Source organism: Zootermopsis nevadensis, unplaced genomic scaffold, assembly GCF_977971745.1.
Source record: "Zootermopsis nevadensis isolate Lab colony 2312 unplaced genomic scaffold, Znev_1.0 Znev_ptg000057l, whole genome shotgun sequence".
Classification (NCBI taxonomy): Eukaryota; Metazoa; Arthropoda; class Insecta; order Blattodea; family Termopsidae; genus Zootermopsis; species Zootermopsis nevadensis.
Window position 1 is genome coordinate 1046713 of NW_028259188.1, and position 17033 is coordinate 1063745.

General features: G+C 47.5%; 2 protein-coding genes across 2 annotated transcripts in view; one reads left to right on the forward strand and one right to left on the reverse strand.

Annotated features, from left to right (window-relative positions):
- Positions 1–17033, forward strand: part of MCU (mitochondrial calcium uniporter) — a 77911-nt gene that overhangs the window by 46436 nt on the left and 14442 nt on the right. The window lies entirely within an intron of this gene.
- Positions 706–17025, reverse strand: jv (javelin). Its single transcript, XM_087361382.1, has 4 exons — positions 16778–17025; positions 5483–5635; positions 3215–4304; positions 706–2841 (listed from the first exon to the last, which is right to left on the reverse strand). The coding sequence occupies exons 1-4, from the start codon at positions 17023–17025 to the stop codon at positions 1144–1146; spliced, it is 3189 nt and encodes a 1062-aa protein (XP_087217508.1). The 3' UTR covers positions 706–1143.

The window sequence follows — 17033 nt, forward strand, 5'->3', positions numbered from 1 at the left end:
TAAACTGCAAGATGAAGGCTGAAAATTAAAAATCTATAAACGCAATGCACAAATGTACAATAGTTTTTAAAAATGTATGAATTGATAAGCCTGAAGATGATGTGGTAAACATCGAAACATGTCGTCGAAATCAAAAGCGCTGTGATAGATGTAATATTATACGACACAGAAAAGCGCCATGAAATATAACATAATGCAATTTATATTGTAAATGTTATAAATAATTTTAACAACATTATTTTAAAACAAGTTTTGTGTATAGACTGGAAAAATAAATATATGTATAGGTTTTTTATGTAAGGTAAGGTTGTTAGGTTAGGTTATGTTATCTTGTCTGTGATTGGGGAGCAGTCACATTACTTTGCTTAACTCAAGTGCGCCGTCCTACAGCGGCAACTTCTCCGACACCGCTGTAAGGCGTGTAGTTTGCAACCGATTTTAAGGCCAACTTTTCGTAAGATGCCGCGCTACCCTGTGCAGCCATGTCGAGAGGCTAACGCAGTTGAAGAATTTCGCAATGCAGATTTCTTTTGTCTAAATTAAATTGGACTTGTTTGTTTGTGTCTCACTTGAATTTCTCTCCTGTCATGGCTGCCCAGGAAGAGCGGTCCACCACGTGACACTGTGGGCTAACACGCTGGTCTCTAACGAAGTGCCAGTTTCCGTCTTTTCGAAGCAATTTTTTTTTCTTTTTTTGGTACAAAATTGTCTTACGTGAACTTTTATTTCAAAATTTCATTTAGTACATTGTGGATATCAGAGTTCAGTATCTGCACAGTCTCACATATACGCACCCAATGTTCTAGAATTATAATTAGTATACGATGCTTTTAATCATACGTTACTACTGATATTTTATAAACTATTAATCTCTATGCCCGAAATAAGTAGCCATTCCCTAACATATGTACACTGTTCTTGGAAGCGAAATGTGCCCGGAGAGACGTAGTTGGTTTTTCAGCGGCAGTATATCCGTTCGTAGCATTGAAAGTGACAAACTTTAGGTCACTTGGGGCAGATTGAAACACGTGTTTCTCTGGGAAATGTGATGTGCAGACAATTTGGAACGTCTGCTTCTTCGCCTCGAAGTATTTCATGGCTCTGAAGCTTGAATTTCGACAGTCTTCTGCTGAAGACAAATATTCAGCACGAAGTGTGGTTCGGCCATGACATTTGGGTTGACGGACAGCCTCTATTCTCAGACGACGCCGATCGTGACGCCCACGTGGTCATTTGAACGTCGTCTTTTGCTCTCGAAGTTGACCTTTGTAACGTTTCTTCCGAATCGTTCGGTTCTTGCTTTCCCACAGGGACATCGACGTCCCTTCCACCACGCAGGTCCGATTTCCTGACGCCGTCCTCGTCACTGCTGTCGCATTCGATGTCCTGTTCTTCTATCACGTTCAGAGAATCTTCAGCTATTTCAAATACTTCAAATTCCATGTCGTCGAAGAATGTCTTACTGCCCCTTTCAAGACGTTTTGACTTCTCTGGTGAAAAGCACATAACTCTGTCGTATGTATTGGCCTGGTCAGGTATGGACCCGCCGTCCCAACGCGCGGTTGTCGAAGACCGTTGTCCGTTTTCCCTGACCTGGTCTTCGTTCCCTGTCTCGTCGTCGGTGCTCGTGTCTGGTTTCTTCCACGAATGCTCGTCCTCGGTTCCTGCCAGCTCCAGGCGACTCCCACAGCTGTTGCTCTTTACGAGCCGAAACTTCACTCCCAGACACTGCTCCCGGGTGAGACGATCTCCTTGTCCCTTGCTCCTCTGTATTTCGTCCATGATGGCCAAGGTGATCGGACTGCGCACCGGGCCGTCGCTCGCTGAGATTACTTGTCCTCCGTAGTACGTGACGGTCGTTCCGCACGCCCGGATCCTCTCCAGGACTTCCGGTGGTACGTAGTGACCCTCGTCGTTGTCGTCGCTGAACGCGTCCTCTCTGCGACTGAGGGCGTCGGCAGACTCGACGTCGGTCTCGCAGCAGCTCAGGTCGCTGCTGACACCAGACGACAGACTCCCGGAGTCCGTCCATCGCTTGTGCAGGGCGTCGTGTCTGAAGACCGTGTCCACCGTCAGATACCTTCTCTTGATTTTGTCCTCGGATTTCGACGTGTCGGTCGTCTTCGCCGCCGAACTTCTGATTGCGACGTTGGCGTTTGAAAGATCTCCTTTGCGCGTGTCCTGAATTTTCACCGTTCTCTCAAACATTTCTCTGGCGTGTCTTACTTTGTCAGGGTCCGGGAGTTCCTCGTCGACGAGTTCTCTGTTGCTTCTGACCGGGTGGTAGAAAAAGTGCCGTCGTAGTATCGGCTGCTGTCTCGGCAGAGTGTTCGACGCCGATGTGTCTCTGTTTTTCTTGACGGTGGCTCCGGTTATCCGGCACGTGCTTTCGGACGCTGACTTCCGCTCTTGGAAAATCGCTGCGGACTGCCTGACGGGTTCTATGATGACCACGTTGTTGTTCACCAGGAGCTCACGGAGACCATGCTTGCAGTCCTGTAGGTACTGAAGGAGGCCGTCAAATGCCGCCACCTTGTGATCGTCTGAAACTGACCTGCCGATAGTAGACGGTGCTTCCTGGCCGTTGCAGGTGGTCGCCCTGGAAACCGCGATCTTTGGGCCGGGAGGCGAGTTGACCTTCGATCCACTTGACGATTTCTCCGCCCGCAAGGCGGAGTTCGACATCGGCTTTGTCGTGTCACCAGAGGGCGGCAGAATTTCCGGTGCGGTTCCGGAGGCTTTTAGGGGCGGCGTAGTTTGTGGTCCTACCTCGAAGATGCTCCTGAGTTCGCGAGTGCCACTCGCGCGGCTTCCTTCTCCTTGCCGGGCTCTGACCACGTCCTGTAAATACAAGAACGTGGCTGTATCAAGAAGGCGGTGGACACGTCGTTGAAGACCTCACTACACTCAGTACACTGACTGAATTTCAGGGGTTCGATTCCCGGTTGGGGACTTAAGGCGCCTACAGCGGTTCTACTGGTGGGTGCTGTGGCCCCCCTCGTTCCCTGGGATAAATCGGCCGGAGTATAAAGCTAACTACTTACCTTCACGTAATCTCGAGTCTTAGATCTTAGTCTTATATATCATGCGCTGCCCCGTGAGTGTGAGTCTTAGTTATTAACTTAACCGATTGGTCAACGAAATTTGTGATGAGCCCAGGTAATGGTGAGGGATGGTTGTCGTATTCAGTGCGGAGGGCAGGGCTGGTACTTACGTGTTTTTCCCCGACCCGCGGCTTGCAGGAGGTCGTCGCGGAGTCCGTGATCCGCATCACTTGCGGTCTCCTGGACATCGTGGCTTCTGGTGCGACCTGCGTCGATTCCTCTGTATTTTTCTCTGCAGAGTCTTGACCTCCTCTGTCTTCGCTGCTGGGCTGATTTCCTGCGGAGCTTTTATTTTCAGGGACTTGTCGTGGTTTGTGTCTGTCACTTGAAATGTGCCTTCCGCCCGTTCTTTTCGCCTGTTTTCTTTCGTCGCCTGAGAACTCGCGCGTCGTCTGTGCGGAGTCTGGCTTCGTCTTTGTACGGACTCCCTCCCCACAGTCCGTGTGTCCTATCTCCCGTTGGAGCCTGCCCGGGCCCGGAGTGTCCTTTCCTCTACTTGCAAGGTCCTCAGTGACTGACCAACTTTTCTCTCTAGGGTGCCCGTAAACTCTTCTCGTCGTTGATTCGTCTTGGCTTCTCTTCTCAGTTTCTCCTGTTGATGAATCCTCGCGTCTCTTCGCACTCTGGCCTGCAGAGATCTTAAACGTACTTCCTGTGCGTCGTGTGGGATTCTCGACTCTTTCCTCACACCCTCGTTCAGACGCAGAATTTGGTTTTTTGGTTGTAGATTCACTCTTCACAGCGTCGCTTATGAAACCCGGGTTTCTGTTTGGAGATTCCCCTGTATCGTCTTGCGCTGTGTTTGCAGAATCTCCTGCAGGACTTGGAGGTCTCTGATTCGTCTTTGTAGATCTCCCTTTCGGGTCTTCAGGAAGACGTGTTTTCTTTGAACTGTCGTTATCAGAACCTTGAATTGCGTGTTCTATTTCGTCAGTAGTTACCCGAGTGGTTTCTTCCGCAGATTCAGATGTTGTCTTGTATCTCTTAACTTCCGAGTTAGTGATGGTCTCAGTTACACTTTTCCTGTTCCGCCCGTCTTCGTCAACATTCGCGACCCTCGCGGCTTTGCCGTCTCTCCGTCGGTCTGTGGCTGTCGCCCAGGGTAAGGCGAGGTCACGAGGTAGGATCCCGCAGTCTTCACTTCTGAAGTCAGGGGGCGGCGTGAGTAGAAGGGGCCTCGCCCTCGGTACCAGGGGCGACCTGCGAACAACAAAAATTCTGCGATGATTGTCTCTCTCGGCTTTAGGAAAAAATGATAGTCATTCAAGGAGTTTTATCACTCAGTTTGACAAAGCCCTTCTAGAGAAGCTGATAGTCGGCTAGCTGGTCAGGAAATTATCCCCCCTCTCGTATGGGACGTTCCGGGCGGCAGCTCCAAGGCCAAGACTCACGCTGACTGGAGTTCCGAAATCGTGGTTACTGACGACGTCTGGCCTAAGACGGCGACGCTGTGCGTCGAGTTTGTTAATCAGCGAAGAACGTTCCTACAGGTTAAACAAGGAATTTCATCGCCTTGTTGAGCTGTTTAACGACGCTGTAAGCAGTGCGGAATGGACTGTGGTCTGTGAGATGAAAGTCGGCGAGCGAATTGAATTCCTTAACACTTAAGGTTTCAGAAGATCGTGTTTGAACCCGTGTTGTGTGAGCCACCCGCTTTTCCTCTCAGTCGGACAAAAATTGTGGGCTCTTTAGATGAAGACACTCGCGTTTGTGTGTGTCAAGGCCACAGGATCCGGTCTTAATTAGTGGTTTCCAGGCGAATGTTCCAGAATTGTTCGACGTGCCTACATTTCCTAATTTTTTCGTAAATATTTGTCTCCGGCTAAAAACGTTTTTGGATCGAATGCTATTTGTCACTGTGATACTCAAAAAAGTTTCTTTTTGTCCGCCGATAGACCAATAGAAGGAGTCTGTGTCTTTAAAACCCCGGAACAAAGACCACTGGCACGCGAAGCTGATCACTGCGAGGTTAGTAACGAGGGACACTTCACCTCCACGCCATCTATGCACCTTCAAGGCGAAGACGTGGCGTTTTCCATCCTCTTGAAGGCCAGTTATCGCCCTGTGTGTAATTGGCGTCTGATTTGTTTAACTCTTCTCTCGTGACACGACCACGGGCCTGTTCGTTTAATTAATTTGCGAGGTGACATTGCCGTTTCAGATTCCTTTCGGCTCTAACAAGTGTGCCTAAGTGAGCGTGAGGTCCCGTCCCTAAAAGTCAGGTCGTACACTAAAAAACCCCGCGGTACTCATGGAGTCCTCTTGCCTGCTGTGGCTAGGAGGAGTTATTGGTAGGGGCTACGATTGGCCGAGGATGTAGCTAGGATGTTTAAACAAAGTCGAAGACCGAAGGGATTTTGGAAGAGAGACTGTGTTACCTTCGCTTGTGATGGTGGACCAGTCGAGCGCGCGGTATCAACTGCTTCCTGCGACGAATATGCTGAAGGCCCGCCTCTTCAACGATGACCTGCAGCGGCGACTGGTGCCCTCTGGTGGCTGCCGTCGGCCTCTGCTGGTACGAGCTTCGTCTCCTGCAATCACATCACATCGGCCCGCGTTATCTGTCTGTTCAGCGAGTCAGACATCTGGTATCCGAAAAAGAAATACTTGCAGTTTTACTCAGCAGTGACCTCTGAAACGTCGGTAAACTTGTACCGAAGACTTACACGCCGTGAGGACCTGAAAACTAACCTGGTGTGAGCTCAGGTAAAGTGTTCGTATCTCGTGACCTCCGGTCGGTTTAGTCGAGCGTTTATGAGAGAATGATTCCCGTGAGGACGGGCGATGGACCAGAGACGCGTCTCCGTCCGGCGTTGAGCAATTGTAGCGAGTGACGCAGGACTCGATGAATAACGCGTTTTCTGTGCATACAAAACTTCCTTGACGGAACTGGTCGCTGCTTGTACATACTAATTTGCTTTTCTAGTGTTTTCTCTGCGTCATCAATGACACAGCATTGAATGATGTTATGTAATTAGGAACGAGAGGAGGGGGCGAGCCTTTCGTGGGTTTTTTTTCCTTTCGATTTTCTTCCAAGAAAGTGAAAGTTTCCGTCTATGCTTTTTTGGAAAATGAAATTAGTCGATTATTTTACCGGAGAAAAATAATTTTTTGTATTTGCAGTTCTTTTTTTATGAGAGTCTGGGAGAGATATACGAAGTTTTGTCGAATTATTTTTAGGACATGCCCCTGTCGGATTTTTTTTTCTTCAAAAAAAGACAAAATACGACGACGACTTTTGGGTGGGCGTCTCTTCAGAACTCGCAATTTCTGAATTCGCCATTGTTTTTCCCCACGACGCTGGAAAAATCCTGCCCATAAATTTACTTCGCACGACATTTAAAAGTTAACATACGCAGTTTTGTTTGAAGTTTCTTTTGGCTGAAATTCACATTGGAATAAATAGTTTATAACTCTGTTGACAGGATTGAACTGGCTCAGGACAGTTTTTTTTTTGTCGATCGGTTATGAAGACGGTGATGAATTTTCAGCTTCCGTGAAAGATAAGAAACTTCACTCGTCAAGGAGATTATTTAACGACACTGTTTCATATTAAAAATATATTAAAATTGGCCGTCAATCACAATATAAGATAAATAAGGACGAGAACATGATAAGAAAAATGAAAACTAAAAATCATTAAATATCAGTAAAAATCAGTAATTCAGTTAAAAAGTTTATAACATAACACCTGATGACGGCTCTATGATAGCCGAAACATGTCGTAAATGTTCCACATGTAAATCGAGTACTCGATAAGGAACGTAAAATGATATTTTAATCTTTTAATTATCTTATATTGTGATTGACGGCCAATTTTAATATATTTTTAATACTTAATAATTCACAATATGACGCACCTACAATATCTTACAATATCTGACACTGTTTCAGATTCAGAGGCTAAAGGCCAGTTGAAAATATTTCGCGTGAACCAACTGAACAATGTATAATAATTTATTGTTATTTTCCTGCCCCTGGCCGCGTTTACTGTCGTGATTCTCGTCTGTCCTTAGGAGCCTTCGAGCTACATTGGCCTTCGGAATGCGAGAAAGTGAATTTCAATGGCTTTACGTAACGAGGTTTCTTTAGGATTTGATGGAGCTGTGACGCTCGACTGGGATCCAGGTACCTTGAAACGCGTTCGCCGGCCTTATTTGTTTAGCAATAAATTAATGCTGAGGTTTTTTCTTAAAGTAATACGGTTAATTGACACTCCCTATTGATCAGACGCATTAAGGCTTTGGCCGGGATGTTAAATCTTATGTGGTACCGCCTGATTCGACTTCTAATGGTTAAGTGAAGTGTTTTCTTCGCGGTACGGTCTGGATTCGTAAATATTATGAAGACGAGCTTCGGCTTCAAAGGGTTAACCAGCTGATTTTCGTAATGGTGAGGTGAAGTGTTTTCTTCGCGGTACGGTCTGGATTCGTAAATATTATGAAGACGATCTTCGGCTTCAAAGGGTTAACCAGCTGATTTTCGTAATGGTGAGGTGTAGTGTTTTCTTCGCGGTACGGACTGAATTCGTAAATAATATTCAGACGATCTTCGGCTTCAAAGGGTTAACCAGCTGATTTTCGTAATGGTGAGGTGTAGTGTTTTCTTCGCGGTACGGACTGAATTCGTAAATAATATTCAGACGATCTTCGGTTTCAAAGGGTTAAATCGTCTGTTTAATACGACACGACCGTTTCCTTCCAAATCCACGCGTATTCCCACTGCGCGGTCAGTGTTATAGGAGATGTCACCGCTGTCCCCCCCTCACCTGCATTTAAATAGGCCACGGCCATATTTTTTAAAATCTCGTCGGTGTGGTAACGTAAGATTCGAGCAGGTTGGTGTTTGGGGATTGAAGTTGCGTGTCGTGGTTTTCCTCGGGCACTGCACGCAAATTTTTTTTTTCGTCGGGTGTGAATGAACCACTTTCGGGTCGACTTTCGACTTACAGTCGCGGCCTGTTTTAAGGTAGTAGATTCGAATCCTGCACGGTTAGGCACTCCCGTCGAACGCACGATGGAACCAGACGCGGTCGCTGCACTGTACAGCTGATGGTTGCTTACTAATTCAGGCGCCCCGTCTATTCTTAGGTCGCTCAGCTGGTCTCTTCCTTCCTCTTACCTTGCACACAGTTGCTCCGCGCACTCAACACTGTGCCTTTTCCGCCTTGTCTGCTCTCGACCGGGACCGGCACTTCCTGTACGAAGCTTCCGGTCGGAAGGACATTACCATGGCAACTGAGTCACCTCAAATCACGCAGAAGCTCGTGTTGCCGCACCTGGCCGCTGGAGGGTGCTGATTGCAGTGTCCGAATGGAAAGAATCAGAATGTGAACGGGTGGACGGCCGTTCGTCTGTCTGAGATGTGGTCCAGTTGCGGGCTGCTGCAGACGCGGTAATGAACGAGCATCCAATTCGAGGGAATCTCTCGACCGGCTTAACCACCGTCAGCGTGTCAGAGAAGAAAATGTTTCGAAATGTCGTAAATTATTTAAATATTCTTTGACGTAGGATTACTGTCCTGTGCAGACCCTCGACGGGGGGGGCAGAGGATTTTTCCTCCAAGCCTCTGCGTCTGGACTAGTTCTGGGGCCCACCAAGTCTCCTGTTCAATGGGTACCCGGGTCCTTTCCCAGGGGCGTAACTCTGACCACTCACCCCCCCCATCTAGTGCCGAGGTTAAGAATGAGTAGGAGCTATGCCTTCTCTCCCCCCGAAGTGCCTATTTCAGCGTTTCTGAGAGCCTCGAGTTCCAAATTTTGTCAAAATACGAAGGGCGCCGAGGCGTGCCATGTCTTTAGCCAGTTCACCCAAATCCACACTCGCCCGGCCTTCAACCACAATTCGGTTTTCCCTTGAATAACTACCCCCAGCAATGTAAGTAGACACCACGAAGTTTCTCAGATCGTAATTTTCTCCGTTCCCTCCCTCGTGGGGGCTTTATTTTTTGAAAACAATACACAGTAATACAGAACAAGGGACAAATTGTATCTTCTGTGCAAAGCGAGGCCGGTGGAGGGTCTCGAAATTAAATAATCTTCGATTTCTGTTTCGACTTTCTCCCTGCCATCAGCAGTGCAGACTTTTGAGTTGGTAAACGAACTTCGCTGTCCAGTGGTTCGTACTCCCTTTCTAGAGGTCCTGGGTAAAAATATTGATCCAGAGGCGAGATATCCTTAATTTCTCGTGGTTTTCCTTATGACCTCTCGAAGGAAATCCGGGAGCGCAACCGTGAGATTGATTATTCCGGTGCAGTCTCGTCCCGCACTGTTCATTGCTCGTTTCTGTGGTCGACGCGCGTCTTGGAGGAGGCTTTAAATAAAGGAAGAATAAATAAATAAATGAGTAGGTGGTCCATGGCCTCTGCTTTCTTACGGAGATGAAACTGTTACTGAGACGCTGAAGTAAATTAATGTTCCGACACTTCGTTTGTTTCTCGAAGTTCAACTTTGAGTGATTTAGTGACCTCGGGCTATGTTATTTTCCTGCATTCCGGGTTTACAAACTGAACGAGATAATTTCTTCGATTCCCGTCTTTATAAATCTTAATTTACACTGTGTTTATTTTCCGAGCCTCCATATTGTCTTTGCAATGCATTCTGGGAGCTGAAATATTTTTCACTGCGTCGTATATCGTCCCGTGTAAACGCGACGCGATGCTGGTCGTCGTCTTCCCCGCGAGACGCTCTTAGTGACGTAACTCTCCCTACGAAAAACCGCGGTGGTCTAGCGGATAGAACGCTGGCCTTGTAATCCTGGGGTCTCGGGTTCGATTCCCGGCGGTGCCCGAATTTTTATAACTTGTGTTGGGCAAGGCCATGGTCTAGGCAACACGGAGTTTTCCTCCGTGGCATCCCAACAATTACTCCATTCACACACAGAAGAAGGCAATGGCAAACCACTTCTGGATCATCTGCCAAGAACGTATATGAACAGGTCCCAGTCCGAGAAAAGGATGGAAGGATCCTGTTCATATGGACCTGTCGTCAGACAGAACACTAAATAATAATAATAATGCTGCTCGTGTTGTCGAAACGTTGATTAACCTCACATGACTTTGTGATTAACAGGCGTTAAGTTCGTGAGGCTGAATTTTAAAGAACCGAGTATCATCGGGTTGACGTGTCCGTCCACACAGCGTGTGTGTTAATTGTAATGCTCGCTGATTAAGCTGATAAACAGGGGCTAATTGGTGTCCTTGGGGCACCTGCTCGCTGATTACTCTTCGTGTCACACGAGTTTGACTGAATCTTGACCTTAAGAGACGGGACACTTGTCAGTTCTCAGACAGAAAAAATATTTTTGCTGAATTCAGTGGCCGCGCGGTCTGCGGCGTGGGTCTTGTGCCGCTTGGCCGCTGGGACCGTGGGTTCGAATCCCACCCAAGCCATGGATGTTGTCCTGTGTACAGATAGAGGCCTTGCACGGGCCGATCCCTAATCCAAGGAGTCGTACCGAATGTCTATAGATCAAAACCAATTAAAATTGGGACCCACAGTGCTCAGGCACTTGAAGAACGGGTCGATCCCAGTATCCAGTATTTCTCTGTCTCCAGCGTAATTCCGATTTGAAGTAGGCCACGGCTGATTCGTATAAATAGACAGTACGTGGCCACGTGACGCCGCGTACCTGTCTTTGTGTTTTGTAAGAGAAGTTGAGGCTTCTTCGATCTGTGAGTGATGTTTGTTTATTTTTTCTGGTTTTTTTAAAATTCTTTGGGCGATTTAGAACGGCATGTCCGCTTAGTTGCGGTGTCTGTAATTATGAAGAACGCCCCGTATCCAGACCATGGACCCAGTGTTTGTCGTTCGAACGTAAACTGAGAATAGATGGGAGGTAAGTTTCAACCAGGATCTAAGTGAATGTGGCGTGAGGTTGTACGCTGGGTTATACCTTTTTTTCAGGACTACGACGATGAACCTTTGGGTTCTACAAAGATCCTTCACCAGCAAAGCGACTGTCGTATATTCTGTTCCGATCCTGAAGAAGGAAGTGTCGAGACGGTGAGACTTTTTAAACCTTTCCTGGCAAGAGGTTTCTGAATTATGAATGTTCGACTGCGGGACGTTTAGAAGAGTGAGCCCTGAGGTGACCCACATAATTCCTCGAAAGTCAATTCGCCCCCCGTGTTTTACTAGCGAGTTTGATGATGGTCTGGTTTCAAGGTCACCGGCGCCCTGAGCCCCCTTATTGTTTCCGTAGATCTTCCTCGTCGATCGACTATTGCATTTTTCACATCCGGTTTGGAGACCGGAAGGAGATAAGAGAGTGGATGGAAAATCGATTTTAAGAAGGCTCTGGCGACTGTAATGCTCCAGCACTGTTGCTAAACGGGTCAGTATGGCGTAGCATTAGCTAATTAGTCGGTGTACCTCGATGCTCGCACGCCCTAGTTGTTCGCATGCCCTCATTTGGGGACAGTGCTCTGGTTACTCGCCTTGTTGCTTCCGAACACACGCATCTGCGAATGTTGGTTTCCGAGGTGAAATGACCGCGTCGATGCTTGGATACTCGGAGGCGCAAATGGACACACGTCCGATTTTAAATGGGGAATTATTGAACTGTTACGCTGCTAGTCGCTAGTCACGGGTACTCACTTCCATGTTCCATCGGCGTTTCCGGTTGAAGTCCATTGTATCACTTCCTGACGCCATGTTGAAGATACGACGTGCGATCGGAAAGTTTCGAGACTGCGCGTATAAAAACCCGTACACTTATCTCAGGTATTAAATTCATCCATCACCCTCGAAGTAGTTCCCCTGGGAGTGAACACAACGATCCCAGCGCCGCTGCCAAGCCTGGAAGCATCCCTGGAAATCTTTCTTTGTCAGCCTGTCAAGCACCATCTGCGATTCTGCCTGAATCTCTTCTATCGTCTCAAATCTCCTTCCCTTTAGCTGAATTTTCATCTTTGGGAAGAGGAAGAAGTCACACGGAGCTTAGAAAGGAAGTTGGGGTCGGTTCTTGCAAGATCTTTGAGCTCCTGACAAACGAGAAGTCGATTCTGCTTCTGGTCCTCAGACAGGATGCGTCGCATGTGGAGTTCTTCCTTTAGAATAAATCAGCTGACAGGTCCCATAGCCTATCCCAACAATGTCGCACAAGTCGTTGATGGTACGACGTCGATCTTCGTGAATGGCAACATTTTCGGGCGTTGTGCTCGAAGATGGTCGTCCAGAACGCTCGTCATCATCGACAGAGGTTCGGCCATTTTTAAAACGTGAATGCCACACAAAAGTTTGCGGACTCCCCAAATGCTTGCTTTAGCATTTCATAGGTTTCCGTAGCCGTTTTGGCGAGTCTTTGGCAAAATTTGATGCACACGCCATTCCGAAATCGCAGGAGGGTCGGTGTAATGCACTACCAAAACGCCCGTAACTAAGAAACAAATGCTAATTCGATGATGCCGGCTGGCACACTGATTCACTATGAATGTAGGCCGCACCCCCTAGCGGCAGAAGCTCGTACTACATCCGGTTCGCCCTCTATCGACACAGTCTTGAAACTTTCCGATCGCACCTCGTACAATTTAAAATATGTTTTCCACTTTTCGTGTCTCTTACCCAAGCGATATTCTTTGACGTTTTCCGAATAGATTTTTTTGTGTGTGTAAGTTATTTGTCATCCATCGCAAGATTTTGTACGTGTCATCTTCTGTTCTGTCGCCCCAATATTTATGGGCAGCTAGTGACGTAAGAGACACTTGTACTTACGTGATGTAGGGGATACTAGAACTGCGCGCATAATTTTGGTGGGGAAACTTCCGGGACAGGAATTTTCTTGTAGGATTGTTTGAGACACTTCGTTTTAGAAGTTGCCGTGTCTGCGAGTATAATTTCTAGATAACGCACTCAACTGCCTTGGACCGTGAGACTGTTCCAGTCAAGGATTTTCTCATGTTGCTCCTTGTTTGGTATAATTTAGTGTATGGAGTAAATTATTCAAGGTCCAGGCAGTCTCCTTGTTTGCCTCGTGACGACATGACGAAGGCAGACAGAAATTGGTGCTTTTCAGAGTAATTTTGCAACCAACATTTTGAGTTACCATGGAACACACTTTGAGAGCCTCGTGTTGATATGAATGCGTCATAACCGTGCGGTTTGACACCAGAAGCCGGAAGGACACGTCGAGTTCTTCGGATAGCGGCGATGAACGCAGTGTCTTGGTGATGTGCGGTGGGTTGAGGGTTTTGCTGGATGTTATCAGACAGCACCTACCAGTGGCGTAGGCACAGACGAGGTGGTGTTTTGCAAGACCCCGAAGGAAACTTTAATTTCCTCGAATTATAAATCCAATACGAGCCGGAGGGTGACGACATAATGGGTTGGAGGTCACGTGATTACATCAGAAACGTGGAGGGGAGGAACAAAGCGCAGAGAGGGGAGATATCAGGGCTTAATAAGCGAGAATTAAAAATAGGACAAAGGAGATGTTACGGTGGGGTGGGTGGGCGCCAGGATCTGTACTGTTCTCAAAATGTTACGTTGATGGTGAGGCTGGGGGTAGGTGAATTGAAGAGACCACTTGAGACCTGGGCGTAGATGGAGGAAGAATATTAAAATGGATCTTAAAGAAATAGAATGTGAATTGGATTCAGCTGGCTGAAGAAGGACTTCCCTTTATGGAGTTTGTTATGATTCTGTAGCGTCATTGATAGCTTGTTCAGTTGATACGCGCTGTTAAATAACCGTGGCAGTCGGAGAGTCGGAAGGGGGGCACAGACCACGTGCAGCATGTCCTGGGGACCGAGAGTAAAGACGGACGAAGCGTGAAGCCGTCATCTCCATCCAGAGTCCATTGAAGGAGATAACGTGTTGAGAGTGGGCCGATTGTCCGCACGTGAATGAGGTCGGCCACCCTGCCCACAGAGCGCGTCCTGGTTGCGCGGGCCACACGATGAAAACTCTGAGTAGTTTAAAATGTAAAAGCCGTGACGACGCTGAGAAAATTAAGGGGTTTTTTTTTAAAAAAAATGTGACAAAGCAGTTTTCATGGTGCAGGCGTAGAAGTTTTACTTTTCAAATGCAAATTACGGTCGCTAAACTTCCCTTACGAAGTCTTGTGTTCAGGGCAAATGGGGCAACACCCCCCCCCCCCCCACGCCCCGCCCCGCCCAGTCCAAAATGAAAGTAATAACACAGGCGTCTGCTTTTACTCCTGGGGATTTCCGACTAAAAAAGTTTGTGAGCATTTCTCATATCCCCCAAAGCGTCTGTTACCCTCGAAGGTCACAACCATTTCTATCTCTCCGCATTTTTCGTATTCATTATCCCTGCTGCCAAAAAAGTCTCAGCTGCTGGAAAACATCTGTTGATAATTCACTTCGTAATCTAACAAATTACTAAGCGGTTTTATGTCCGGCCGAGCTGGAAAGTTCGCTCAGCAGCAGTCAAATATTTTCTTCCGGTCTCCATCCCCTCTCCGGTCACCGTATGACGCAAACTCCTGAGTTGTGGAGCGAAGGGAGACGCGCTCGGCCGCCTCAGATGTCGGTCTGAAAAGTGGGACAGGGCCCCCGCGTTGCAGCTGCGACCTGAGGCCACTGATGCGCGCTTTTATGAACGTTAATTACTACAGCCAAGGCAATTAATGGTCTTGTAATTTCTTTTAAATTTAATTTAGAAATTACTCTCTGATAACAGGTTCTGACCTGATCTGTAGTCGCGCGTTTTGTATTTCTAGATCGGAGTACACGAATGAGCTGATTGGATTCAACTGGCTTGAGACAGGGCCTGTTGGCGGGCTCTTATAAACGCGGTCTCATTTCTCGTGTCAGTTTATCGAGTCTTGAAAATATTTAGAGATATTTCATGTTTTGCACCGCGGTGTTAGATCGTCACTTGTTTCCGAAAAAAAGACGATGCTGTAAGCTGACCAGCTCCACGGTAAAGGGGCATAAGTCAAACCGATGTTTTACATTAAATCTAATTTAGCAAAACTTCAGTCTTAAGATCACGTGTAAATTTATGTTGAACTTTTATGAATGTTTGTAACACGATATGGAAGAAATAAATTTAAAGAAACTAAGTACATGTTAGTACCTCGTCAACAGACAGAATTATCTTAGGGTGGCTAATAAGTCCTTTGAAAGGGTTACAAAGTTCAAATATCTGGGAACAACAACAACAAATCAAAATGACACTCATGAGGAAGTTAGGAGGAGATTAAATTCTGGAAATGCTTGCTACTTCTCAGTTCAAAATATTTTGTCTTCCCGTCTGATTTCTAAGAACCTGAAAATTAAAGTATACAGAACAATAATCTTGCCTGTTGTTTTGTATGGGTGCGAAACATGGTCTCTCACTCAGAGGGAGGAACACAGATTGCAGGTGTTTGAGAACAGGGTGTTGAGGAGGATATTTGGGCCTAAGAGGGAAGACGATGGGGCGTGGAGAAAACGGCACAATGACGAGCTTAAAAATCTGTACTCCTCCCCCAGTATTGTCAGGGTGATTAAGTCGAGAAGAGTGAGATGGGCTGGGCACGTAGCACGCATGGATGGGACAAGAGGTGTGCCCCGGGTATTGGTTGGGAAGCCTGAGGGGAAGAGACCTCTGGGGAGACCTAGACGTAGATGGGAGGATAATCTCAGGCGGGATCTATGGGAGATAGGAGTTGAAGGAGACTGGATTTTGTTGGCCCAGGACAGGGTCCGGTGGAGGGCTTTGGTTAGTTCGGTGATGATCCTTCTGGTTTGCTAAGCCATCTGGTTGGTTGGGTCCACTATTTGGGAAGCCTGAGGGGAAGAGACCTCTGGGGAGACCTAGACGTAGATGGGAGGATAATCTCAGGCGGGATCTATGGGAGATAGGAGTTGAAGGAAACTGGATTTTGTTGGCCCAGGACAGGGTCCGGTGGAGGGCTTTGGTTAATTCGGTGATGAACCTTCTTGTTCGGTAAGCCATCTGGTTGGTTGGGTCCACTATTTGGGAAGCCTGAGGGGAAGAGACCTCTAGAGAGACCTAGACGTAGATGGGAGGATAATCTCAGGCGGGATCTATGGGAGATAGGAGTTGAAGGAGACTGGATTTTGTTGGCCCAGGACAGGGTCCGGTGGAGGGTTTTGGTTAATTCGGTGATGAACCTTCGGGTTCCGTAAGCCGTCTAGTTAGTTAGTTAACATGATATGTTACAACGTTCCGAATATTATTTATCCTGTCCTCAACTTCGAGGTCTTAGAGCCCTTTGCCCTGTCACCGGCGAATTCCCTGGCGAAATTAAATCAGCTTGTACGCCTGCTTAAGATATGCGTGCGGGCTCATAAATTATTCCGGTGATCCGGGATGCGGGTTGTTCTTACGGCAAGGTCGGTCGAGAGGAAGGGAGAGACGAGGCCCTCATACGAAGATGACGGCGCTCATCAGGTCGCTACGTAGTAATAACCTCTTTCTCCATGTACGAGCTACGACCTCCATGGTACAAGAGTCGTTGAGCGTCTGATCAACAAAATGCTCGTCTTTTACGGAACCTGAGGGTTCATTACAGTGTTTACAAGACGCCGTCACTGGAACCTATCCTGAACCAGCTGAATCCAGTTTATTTACGATCCATCTTAATGTTATCCTCCCATCTACGCTCAGGTCTCTAGAGTGGACCCTTTCCTCCAGGGTTTCCGACGAAATATTTTGTGTTCGTTTGTCACAGATTTAATAATGTTTGGCAAGGGGTACGTACCGAATGTCCACGTCCTGGGTCCGCCTTCCCTTGTCCTTCGGCGTCACCAGTTCCACCGTCCAAAGGGTTGCACCAACGGCGCCAGCGTCGTGCTGGCCGGCGCCGTCGGCGTGTGATGATTGGGCACCACCTATTGTGACGTCACCGAGTCTCCGGGTCTGGAAGCCGTCCTGAACACTGCTTCCTGCAGCCGACGGCAGAATCAAATGAGAAAGACGAGATCTGGGAAGGCGTTTCACCTGGAACATCTGCGACG